At 36.3% G+C, this 11,497-nt stretch overlaps 2 protein-coding genes across 3 annotated transcripts; one reads left to right on the top strand and one right to left on the bottom strand.

Annotated features, from left to right (window-relative positions):
* Positions 1-3,628, top strand: LOC125856743 (uncharacterized). 2 transcript variants are annotated; one of them, XR_007445555.1, is made up of 2 exons: positions 1-112; positions 3,164-3,628. XR_007445555.1 is itself a non-coding variant. In XM_049536369.1 (2 exons), the coding sequence occupies exon 2, from the start codon at positions 3,186-3,188 to the stop codon at positions 3,366-3,368; it is 183 nt and encodes a 60-aa protein (XP_049392326.1). In that variant the 5' UTR covers positions 376-400; positions 3,164-3,185; the 3' UTR covers positions 3,369-3,628. The 2 variants fall into 2 exon arrangements, 1 of the variants encoding a protein (XP_049392326.1); XM_049536369.1 differs by lacking the exon at positions 1-112 and adding an exon at positions 376-400.
* Positions 3,629-3,820: 192 nt separating this feature from the next.
* LOC125856721 (calcium-binding protein CBP-like) lies at positions 3,821-10,787 on the bottom strand. The gene is made up of 5 exons (XM_049536344.1): positions 10,241-10,787; positions 5,296-5,342; positions 4,879-5,054; positions 4,761-4,779; positions 3,821-4,206 (listed from the first exon to the last, which is right to left on the bottom strand). The coding sequence occupies exons 1-5, from the start codon at positions 10,665-10,667 to the stop codon at positions 4,102-4,104; spliced, it is 774 nt and encodes a 257-aa protein (XP_049392301.1). The 5' UTR covers positions 10,668-10,787; the 3' UTR covers positions 3,821-4,101.
* Between the last annotated feature and the right edge of the window lie 710 nt (positions 10,788-11,497).

The following is an 11,497-nucleotide window of genomic DNA, read 5'->3' as shown; positions in this document are numbered from 1 at the left end:
ATTTTGGTCTTTTAAAGCTCACGGTTCATTCTTCTATTCCTTCTCAGTTCTCACTCCATTAACATTTTTACACCGCCTTCATCAGATTTGTTTGGTTTTTATCTCTTCCCAGGTATGTATGTATCTTTTGTGTATATATATATATATATATATATATATTACCCTTATTTAGAAGGGACAGTTAGAAAGGACTAACATAGCATAAGAAAATTGTATCAAAAGCAAGTTAAATTGTACTACTTTCTCTTTTTATATAAGCAATATGTGTGTATGTGTGTGTTCGTATATGGAACTGAATTTGGGGATTTGTAATTTTGAGGCCTAAACAGCTTTAGGGGTTGAGCTGCCCTTGTACAAAAGTGTGTTTGTTTAGGTGATACAATGATGAACTTTTTTAATGGTAAAAAGAATGGACTAGGTGTGTATACAAGAATTCCAGGCTAGACAGATTACTGAGAAGAGCTTTAACGCTACTTTTGTAGCACTCATCCCTAAGAAAGTCGGTGCTGCTTAACTTAAAGACTTCAGACCAATAAGTCTGATTACTGGAGTTTACAAGGTGATAGCAAAACTACTGGCAGAAAGGTTGAAAAGAGTGATTGATAAGCTTGTCAACAAAAACCAAATGACATTCATTAAAGGAAGACAAATAATGGATGTAGCTCTCATTGCAAGTGAGTGTGTGGACTCCAGATTGAAAGGAAACATTCCAGGGGTAATGTGCAAGCTGGACATTGAAAAAACATACGATCATGTAAATTGGGGTTTCCTACTAAACACCTTGAGACAAATGGATTTTGGAGAAAGATGGGTGGCATGGATAAAATTTTGCATAAGCACTGTGAGATTCTCCATTCTTGTAAATGGAGAATCGGTGGGTTTTTTCTCTTCAGGAAGGGGAATCAGACAAGGTGATCCTCTTTCACCTTTTTTATTTATCCTGGTAATTGAGGGATTTGATAGCTTGATAAGGATAACTACTCAAAACAGGTGGATCAGAGGTTTCCAGATTAGTGGAAACAATGGTGATATTAAAGAGATTTGCCATCTACTTTATGCAGATGACACTGTGATTTTCTGTGAGCTACGGGAGGAGAAATTTAGATTCATCAAACTAATTTTGTTGTTTTTTGAAGCTTGTACAGGTCTGAAAGTTAACTGGGGAAAGAGTAGTTTATATCCTATTAAGGATGTGACAAACATCCAAAGTCTAGCTGACATTTTGGGTTGCGGAGTGGGGAAATTTCCCACAACTTATTTGGGTATGCCTTTAGGAAATACACACAAAGACTTGATATGGGACAACATAGTCGAGAAGACTGAAAAGAGACTAGCCATATGGAAGGCTTAATACATTTCTTTTGGTGGCAGACACATTCTTATCAACTCTATTCTAGACTCTCTTCCAACATATGTTATGTCTCTTTTCACTATACCAGCAAAAGTGGTTAAGAAATTTGGACAAACTTAGGATAGATTTCCTTTGGCATGGTTGCAAGGAGAACAAAGGATACAATTTGGTTTATATAGAAAATATAAAGGTGGCTTGGGCATCAGAGATTTGAGGAAGCATAACAACAGTCTTTTGATGAAATGGTTGTAAAGATACACTGATGAGAGGCAAGCTTTGTGGAAAGATTTGATTAAATGTAAATATGGGGAGGAAGGATTCTGGTGTAGTAATAAGCACAGATGCTTATGGAGCGGGGGTTTGGAGAGCTATTAGAAACTTATGGCCCAAGTTAGAAGCAAATTTACATATCAAGGTGGGGGATGGAAGGAGAACTAGATTCTAGTGGGATGTATGGATCAAACAAACCCCCCTAAAAGACCTGTTTCCTGATCTATTTATTTTGTGCACCAATTCTGAGGCAATGATCAGTGATTGTTGGACAGTACAAGGTTGGAATCTCTATTTCAGAAGACTTCTAAATGATTGGGAAATAGAGAGAGTAGCCAAATTGTTGGAGGAAGTGGGGGATTTTGCAGGCACCAATACTGACAATGATGTTGTTAGATGGTCACACAGTAAGGATGGGATCTTCACAGTTGGCAGGGAATATAAAAAAGAGTGCAACTCGCAAAGTAGCAGATACCAGAGTTCATGGAAAAAAATCTGGAGGACTGCAGCACCAACAAAAGTTAAATGCTTTACTTGGCTGGTCATTAGAAAGGCATGCTTGACACATGAAGTCTTGAGGAAGAAAAGAAAGATCATACTTCAGTGGTGCTCTTTATGTGGAAAGACGGGGGAAACTAACATTCACCTATTCTTACATGGTACTTTCACAGCACAAATATGGTCCATGTTTCTCAACTATTTAGAAGTGAAATGGACTATGCCCGAACATACAACTGATTTACTTAGTTGTTGGATCAGGACAGGAGGTAGCAAAAGACAGAAGACCTGGTGGAATTTGATTCCACATTGCATTTGGTAGATAGTGTGGAAGGAGAGGAATAGTAGGAATTTTGAAGATATATCTAATTCCATTCACAAGGTTAAATGAAATTGCATTGTATCTCTATATTTTTGGTGTAAACAGCTAGGATTAGAGGATTCAGATCAACTTTTAGAACTCTTAGGATCCTTGTAAGTATTATGCTTTTTGTTCTTTTCTGATTTTTTAAAGGTCCCCAGCATATCCTTAATGCTGAAGAATACAATGTTTACCAATTCTAAAAAAAAAAAGCCTAAAGCAGTTGACTCTCCATCAGAACATCTCTTGTTCCTCTCTAACCAAATACACCAAAAAATACAAGCAGGTATCATTTTTTCTTTTGTTTATTGTTTAGAAGTGGCTAAGGAGTATGAACACACTGCATGAACAAGTTATATAAAAGGTTACCTGAGTTGTACATCAAATTTGGGCTAACATGTGTATGCCTGGCCCATATATGTTACCATTTCAAAGAAGGAGAACTCATTTTGGACTAGAAAGCAGCTTTGTTATAATGCTGATGTTGTTTTGTTATTTTGTGTGTTCTTTTTATATGGTCATAACAGAAAAAATTTCAAATGTGTTTTTGTGCATGTTTTGATATATGGTACGCATGATTTGGATAATTGACTGAGCAGTAAATTATCTGTGATAATAATTGTTAGTTTTTCAGCCGTTTAGCTCTATATATTTGGAAAACTAAAACTTCACTCTCTTTTCAGTTGTCTCTTACCAAATTAGCTAATGGGTGACAAGAAGAAGGCTGGTGCTCTATTCGTGAGGCTTGTTTCAACTGCTGGAACTGGATTTTTCTATGTGAAGAAGAAGATCAAAACACTTCTAACGAATCAGACGAAGCTTGAATTTAGAAAGTTTGATCCTCATGTGAATTGTCATGTTCTGTTCAAGGAAGAAAAGATGAAGTGATGCAAACACCAAACTTTTTGCCAAATCCTCTTTTTAATGGTTAAGCTTTCATTTTTTCAGCAGCCAGTTGTGAAATTAGACAATAGTTCCTTTTGCTCACTTGTGCTACCACAATAAAGTTAGTTTGTATAGTTCTATGGAATTCTCTGAATTCGTTCGTAATCATATTGAATGAAACATATAGTTATAAAAGATTTGACTTTGAACAGACAATTCCATCAATTAACATGTTTGATTCTTTAGGTCGATTTGATTTGATACTTTCTTGAACTCCCCTATGTTTGATTGTTGAGGTTTTATCTATGGCAATCAACATAGTTTGAATCCGTAACGTACACCTAACTTACATATTATTACATTTTTTCCTCTGAATCTCAGGGCATGGTAGCTAATAGAAGACCAATATATCAAAATAACGTACCATAAAATTAATACTACACAACCAACACATATTTTACCATTGAGCACTTTAAAAAGATGGCTCTCACAAGATTTGTGCATCTCAATCCATCTAATTAAAAATATATATTACATACCAAACAATCAGAAGCAAATTGTCTCAAAACACATATGAAAACTAACAATAATTACAAGAGGAAAAGGCAAAATGACAGTTGCAACAACATATTCAGAGTAATTCCATAAGTGGGATTAAGGGATGATGTTATGTAGAGATAGAGGGACTCCTTCTGATAACCGAACTAACAATTGCAAAGTGAAATTTTGCATGTCTCTAAGCAATGAGGAAAGGCAAAATAGTCAGCATGAAGGAATCATACGTGAATGTTGCTGAGCCAGAGTATGTAATATCCTTCTCCTTGAATTTCTCTGTCAGTCCCTGCACATATACATGACTTTGTGAGAATTGAAAATACACATCTTAGTTTTAAGACGACAAGAATTAAAAGTCTTCTTTGGTGATCTTAAAGTTTGAGACCAACATTCTCATTCCCCCCCCCCCCCCCCCCACAAATGAACCTTTGTTATAGGAATGACATGACATTTTCAAGAACAGAAGATATAAAGAGTACTTTTAATATATAATAATTTATAGACACCTTTTGCGTCTCTACCTCGGGGTAAGGTTTGCATACACTCTACTCTCCTCAAACAACACATGGGATTATACTGAATATGTTGTTATATAAAGTATAAATCCTTTAGTTTATGACGACAATATTCTAATGTTTCTTTACGATATTAAAGTTTGAGACCAACATCTTCATTTCACCCACAATGAACCTTTCTTATAAGAATAACATGGCATGTTTAACATCAAAAGATATAAAGGGTATTTTTGATATGTTACATACACCTTTTAGTGTAAGACGACAAGATTCAAAAATCTTCTTTGCGATCTTAATGTATGTAACTGATCAAACTAAAGCTTACCTTGACAGTGAGGCAGCACCTAAATCAAGCCCATGAAACAAAAGGAGAAAACAGTAAAGTTAGTAAAAATAGAAGAAAAATGATGTTAGGGAAGTGATAAATTGTTGGGGAAACATACTCAATGAAGTTATCATATTCAATGGCCTTATTCATTCCACCAGTTTTGTCAAACTTGGAAACCAGCAACTCCAAAACAGGACCATATACAGCATATCCCAGGCTATGTAAGGCCTCTCTTAATTCAGAGGAATCAATTTTTCCACTCCTATCCTTGTCAAATCTTTCAAAAATTGCCTACATAAATTACAAGCTTTTCAATAAGATATAGCATATAAAGAAACACATCTCTCAAATTTGAGAAAAAGTAAATGCACAAAGTCATGTTGCTCGTGACTCTCAAAAATGTTGTTGCAGTCATGTCGATCCTCAAAATATACACTACTTTTGGAGGATCGGACATGCATCCGTCGATATTTTTAAGATTCTGAGCAACATAGATCCAAAGGTGGCTATGAGAAATTCAACTTCAACTTACCCTCCAGTTTTGAAGACTATAGAAGACTGCAGTGAATTCTTTGGGACCTGCTTCCATAAAAAAGGTTGGATAATATGAAAAGAGTTAATAGTAAAAAAACACCTAAACTATCATCTTTTCAGTTTTTGCTAGTTCCATAGCTCAACTATCCATTGTTCTATTTAACTACCTAAATTATCACCATTTTGCAAATTTCATACCTCAACTATCCATTGTTCTATTTAACTACCTAACCTATCACTAGGGTGTCAATGGTACGGTTCGGTCGGTTATTTTTTTAAAAAATTATACCATCCCAATTTTTCGGGTATTTTATAATATATAACCAAAATTAGATTTTTTAAAATAATCTCAATCATATCGGTTTCTTTCGGTACCGGTAACGGTTCGGTTAATTTTTGGTTTTTATTACTTTTAAAATATCACCTCAAAATAGACTACTATTAAAACATTTTTTTCACAAATATGTTCTTGAAGAAACACTTTAATTCTTCACCAAGAAGACAAGAATGTAAAACTTATTGCCGTATTGTTTGATCTTAAATATTTAATAGGAGTGTTTGCATAGGTTTTGTTGTATTGTTTGATAGAGTATCTATTCCAGTATCTTTTAATTTTAAACCTAATTAAGTAAAGGCTAATTCAAGAGCAAAGACCCAAAGTCGTCTAGTCACCAGAGGCCTAGGACTTAGGAAACATATTTATATATTAAATTTAACATATTGTTAATATACAAAATATATTTACATAGTTACCTATTTCAAAAAAAAAAAACAAAATATATTTACATACATGTTAAGGTTATTTGGTTCGGTTTGAGATTTTTTTGGTTTTTTACATAAATTAAAATAACATAAATGTTATAAAACATATTTATATATTAAACAACAACAACATACCCAGTGAAATCCCACTAGGTGGGGTCTGGGGAGGGTAGAGTGTACGCAGACCTTACCACTACCTCGTGGAGGTAGAGAGGCTGTTTCCGGGAGACCCTCAGCTCAAGAACATCAAATCTAAGTGACATGAGAGATATAAATAAAACATAACAACCAATACAAAAGATAGTGTATAATCAACAAATGGGACAATAACATCAAGAAAGTAATGTGAGGAGTGAAACGTAGTAAACAACATAAGGCTAGGCCTACTCCAAACGCTAACAACCCATACCCTCGTAAGGGAAGACAACACGCTAACCCTACTAACGTTCAACCTTAATACGCGACCTCCACTCCTTCCTATCTAGAGTCATGTCCTCAGTAATGTGAAGCATAGCCAAGTCTTGTCTAATCACCTCTTCCCAATACTTCTTGGGCCTACCTCTACCCCTCCGCGTACCCTCTACCACCATTACCTCGCACCTCTTCACTGGGGCGTCTGCGCTCCGTCCCTTCACATGTCCAAACCATCTCAGTCTCGCTTCCCTCATCTTGTCCACCACAGAGGCCACTCCCACCTTCTCCCGGATAACCTCATTCCTAATCTTGTCGCTCCTAGTGTGCCCACACATCCATCTCAACATCCTCATCTCCGCAACATACATTTTTTGAACATGTGCGTTCTTGACTGGCCAACACTCCGCTCCATACAACAAGGCCGGTCTAACTACCACTCTGTAGAACTTAGCTTTAAGTTTCGATGGAATTTTCTTATCACACAATACTCCAGAGGCAAGCCTCCATTTCATCCAAGCAACCCCAATGCGATGTGTGACATCATCGTCGATGTCACCACTCCCTTGGATTACAGCCCCAAGATACTTAAAACTTTCCTTCTTAGGAATGATCTGTGCGGCAAGTCTTACTTCCACATCTGTCTCATCCAACACATCACTGAATTTGCACCCCAAATATTCTGTTTTGGTCCTACTCAACCTGAACCCTTTGGACTCCAGTGTTTGTCTCCACACCTCCAACCGCGCATTAACTCTGTCCCGCGTCTCATCAATCAGTAAAATGTCATCCGCAAATAACATACACCATGGGACCTTCTCCTGAATAGACCGCGTCAACTCATCCATCACCAAAGCAAATAGGAAAGGGCTTAGGACTGATCCCTGGTGCAGCCCCATCTCAACTGGGAAATGTTCTGAGTCTCCTCCAACAGTTCTAACCCGAGTCTTGGCTCCACCATACATGTCCTTTATCGCCCTAATATAAATCATCGGGACTCCTTTAGACTCCAAGCACCTCCAGAGGACATTCTTTGGTACTTTGTCATAGGCCTTTTCAAGGTCAATGAACACCATATGTAGGTCTCTCTTCCTTTCTCTATATTTTTCTACCAGTCTATGCATAAGATGAATGGCTTCGGTAGTCGAACGCCCGGCATGAATCCAAACTGATTCTCAGAGATGGACACCCCTCTTCTCACCCTCATCTCCACCACTCTCCCAAATCTTCATAGTATGGCTCAACAATTTGATACCCCTGTAGTTGTTACAGTTTTGGATATCACTCTTGTTTTTATACAACGGAACCATTGTACTCCACCTCCATTCATCAGGCATTTTTGCTATCTTAAAGATAACATTAAACAGCTCAGTTAACCACTCTATGCCTGCCTTGTCCATGCTCTTCCAAAATTCTACCGGAATCTCATCGGGTCCGGTCGCTCTTCCCCTGCTCATCCTACTAATAGCCCGTATAACCTCCTCGGTCCTAACGCACCTACAGTACCCAAAATCCCGAAGTCTTTCAGAGTGCACCAAATCACCCAACACAATGTCTGCTTCCCCTTTTTCAATTAAAAGTTTGTGAAAGTAGCTTCGCCATCTTTGCTTGATGGAGGTCTCTTCCACCAGTATTTTGCCTTTCTCATCTTTGATACACTTCACTTGGTCCAAGTCGCGCGCCTTCCTCTCTCTTGCTTTTGCGAGCCTATACAACTTCTTATCCCCACCTTTGTCCCCCAGCTCGACATACAAGCGTTCGAAAGCTGCCGTCTTCGCCTTCGTAACAACTAACTTAGCTTCTGTCTTTGTCATCTTATAGACTTTCTTAAGCGTCCGCTTTTCTTCCTCGTCTACGCACTCCGCCAATTTTGTGTATGCAGCCTTCTTCACTTCCACTTTGCCTTGGACTTCCCCATTCCACCACCAATCTCCTTTATGGCCTCCAAATTTACCCCTTGACACCCCTAACACCTTAGAAGCAACTTCCCTAATGCAACTAGCTGCTTTATTCCACATGTTGTCCGCATCCCCGCTACCACTCCAAGCCCCCATCCCAATCAACTCCTCACCCATCTCCTGAGAAAGGGTAGGGGTCAACCCACCCCATTTAATCCTCGGTCGATTAGGTACCATCTTCTTCCTCCTATCCCTCTTAATTTTCAGGTCCATCACCAAAAGCTTGTGTTGGGTAGTGAGGTTTTCACTTGGGATGACCTTGCAATCCTTAAAGAGACCTCTATCACCCTTCCTAAGGAGAAAGTAATTTATCTGAGTCTTAGCTACCGCGCTACGAAAATATATTAACATACATGTTAAGGTTATTTGGTTCGGTTTGAGGATTTTTTGGTTTTTTTCATAAATTAAAATAACCATCCCAATTGTTCGGGATGGTTATACACTTAAATAAAAGTCCACGGTTTTATTGAAAAAAATAACATAAATCGGTTTGGTTCGATTAGATTCGGTCGGTTTTTCATATTCTTTTGACACCCCTACCTATCACCATTTTGCAAGTTTCATACCTCAATTATCCATTGTTTTATTTACCTACCTAAACTATCACTATTTCTCAAGTTCCATACCTCAACTATCACTCCTTTTATATTAAATCACACCTCGATGCTGAGTTGACCTACACACATCTGTTGGCGATTGGGAATAACATTTGGTCTACACTATTCTGTTGGCTTCATCACTCTCATTGACTATGCTTTTCAAACTATTTTGAAATGCTTTTACTTGAGCCGATCGAGAGTCTATCAGACTCAACCCCTCTACCTTCCAAGGTAGGGTTAAGGTCGATATACACACTTCCTTTTCTAGACCCCACTTGTATGATTATACTGAGTATATTGTGGTTATTGTATCAACCTCATGATTATTTTACATAAAAAAGAAATACAACTACTTAGTATTAACAAAAAAATAAAGTTTTTTAACAGTGGAAGAAATGTCAGCCAGAGCAGTTGACCTAAAAAATGAAATGTTGATTAACAAATAATTAAAAATCCTCCACTCTAATTCTATCTATAAGTATTTTAGTCCACACGCGTTTATAAGACCCCACTAATGGCCTTTTTTGCATTAAATTAATAAGCAAACCTTAATTACAAAGTTTAATCCTAAACACACGTTCTTCAACTGCCCAAATCAACCAAAATACTTCACGGTCTCATATTAGTTGTGACATTTTTCTTTCGTATTTTACTTTAAAAACAATAAATAAAATTATTTTTTACTACTTTACTATTGTCTTTCTCCAATAAATCACAATTTATTTAAGAACAAGATTAAGCTGGTCTTATTTTAAAAATATTTAATACTAACCATTAAATGGGACAAAAAATAATAATTTCATCTTAGAATTAGTAAAACGAAGTAAATTGGTAAAAGATTGTTAAATATTTGATAGATACACGACAATTTTGAATCTATATATTTTTAATCATTTTCTCACTTTATTTAGCCTTAGCATATCTTGATTAATTTCACAACATATTTATAATCTTTCATCAACAAAAAATATTAAGTAATTAAAATCACATGATGTTTTTGTCTTTAATAGATTTTATTTTTTTGGTTAATTTTTCACATTTTTTTTACATGACCAAGTCAGCTTGTGTCCAACTCAATTAATTTCATTCTATCCACTAGCAACAAATGGGGAAAAATATATTAAAATTTGAACCTACATCATGGTTCTCAAGTCACGTCATTAATTTTTTTAAAAAATTTGTAAACAAATTAGTAGAAAGAAGAAGAATTTACCGATTTTTCTGATATTGGTATTGGTGAAGAGATACATAAGTAGATGAACAGTTCTCAATCCAAAGCTTTGATTATACGAAGAAAGTGCCTTCTGCAATTCCTTATCATCAATAAACCCACTACCATCCTGATCCGCCATTTGAAAGCAAGACATCACATTCGGGTCGGTTCCGGGTGGAAAAATCGACGGCATCAGTGACGAAAACGGATTCGATCCGTAAGGACCTGGGTAATCGCCGGAAGACGGGGTATTTTCCTTCGGAGGTTTATTTAGGTCACCGTAGGGTGAGCTGTGGACTTGTTGTGGTGGTGGAGCACCGTAGGGTACTGGAGCTGAACCGCCGTATGGAGCGGAGGAGTACGGTTGAGATTGTGGTGGTTGGTGGCCGTAACCATAGCCGGAGGGATTGTGAGGGTAATCGGACATATTTTTGTTTCGCCGGAGAGAAGTTTCAAATTTCTGTGAAGTGATTTTGGGGAAAATGGGGGATTACACCTTGTTTGGATGATTAAATATGAAATCTATTTTGATTGCTACTTTGTGATAAAAATATGCTATATAATGAAGGAAAAAAAATATTATTATTTTTATGTAACGTCAAATTAGTGTAATTATAAATGACATACTCCTAATGAAAAGTCTCATTTTATTTTACAGCTAAATTGGTGTGGCTACGTTGTTATCTTCTTTTTCTTCATCTTGTTTTTACTTTTTAGAATTATGTTTTATATATTAACTAGGTAAATTATCCGTGCTTCGCACGGGTTTGAACTATTTTATTAAGCTTATATATGACCATTCAGTAATATTCATATCTTCGATACATACACTACATTGTGAAGAACATTTTATTTAAGGCAAAGCGAAATCTTAAAGTGCTATATTTTTTAATTTTTGTTTTTGTTATACAAAAATTATGACTCATACAGAGATTTTAAGTATAAGAAAGAAGTCTATGAAAATGTCCATAGAAACAGTTGATCAGAAGTAATGAAATTTTCTAAATTCTAAAAAGTTATAAAGAACAACATCAAACGTTAAATAAGAGACCAAAAAGCCTCGAACAATAATACTCCCAAGTAAAGTGGAACGTCACGTCCATACAAGAACATAATTAAATAAACTCAAATGGAAGACCTTCAGCTCCTTACAAAAACATTCATCAATCTTGTTTTATTATAGTATGACGTATCATGTGTATGTTTAAAATGATCCTAAAATTGTTAGTATCATAAATGTTTTTCCTTATTGTCTTA

The sequence above is a fragment of the Solanum stenotomum genome, chromosome 2, assembly GCF_019186545.1.
Source record: "Solanum stenotomum isolate F172 chromosome 2, ASM1918654v1, whole genome shotgun sequence".
NCBI lineage: Eukaryota > Viridiplantae > Streptophyta > Magnoliopsida > Solanales > Solanaceae > Solanum > Solanum stenotomum.
Note: the sequence above shows the minus strand (reverse complement) of the source record. Positions and strands in the feature narration are given on the sequence as shown.

What these genes read in the sequence shown, in the direction of transcription:
- LOC125856743 (XM_049536369.1), top strand. Translation starts at nt 3,186, where the DNA reads ATGGGTGACAAGAAGAAGGCTGGTGCTCTATTCGTGAGGCTTGTTTCA.
- LOC125856721 (XM_049536344.1), bottom strand. Translation starts at nt 10,667, where the DNA reads ATGTCCGATTACCCTCACAATCCCTCCGGCTATGGTTACGGCCACCAA. An exon ending in TACCAATATCAGAAAAATCG is followed by an intron (nt 5,343 to 10,240) that starts GTAAATTCTTCT and finishes TTATGGAAGCAG; the next exon opens with GTCCCAAAGAATTCACTGCA. An exon ending in ATAGTCTTCAAAACTGGAGG is followed by an intron (nt 5,055 to 5,295) that starts GTAAGTTGAAGT and finishes TAATTTATGTAG; the next exon opens with GCAATTTTTGAAAGATTTGA.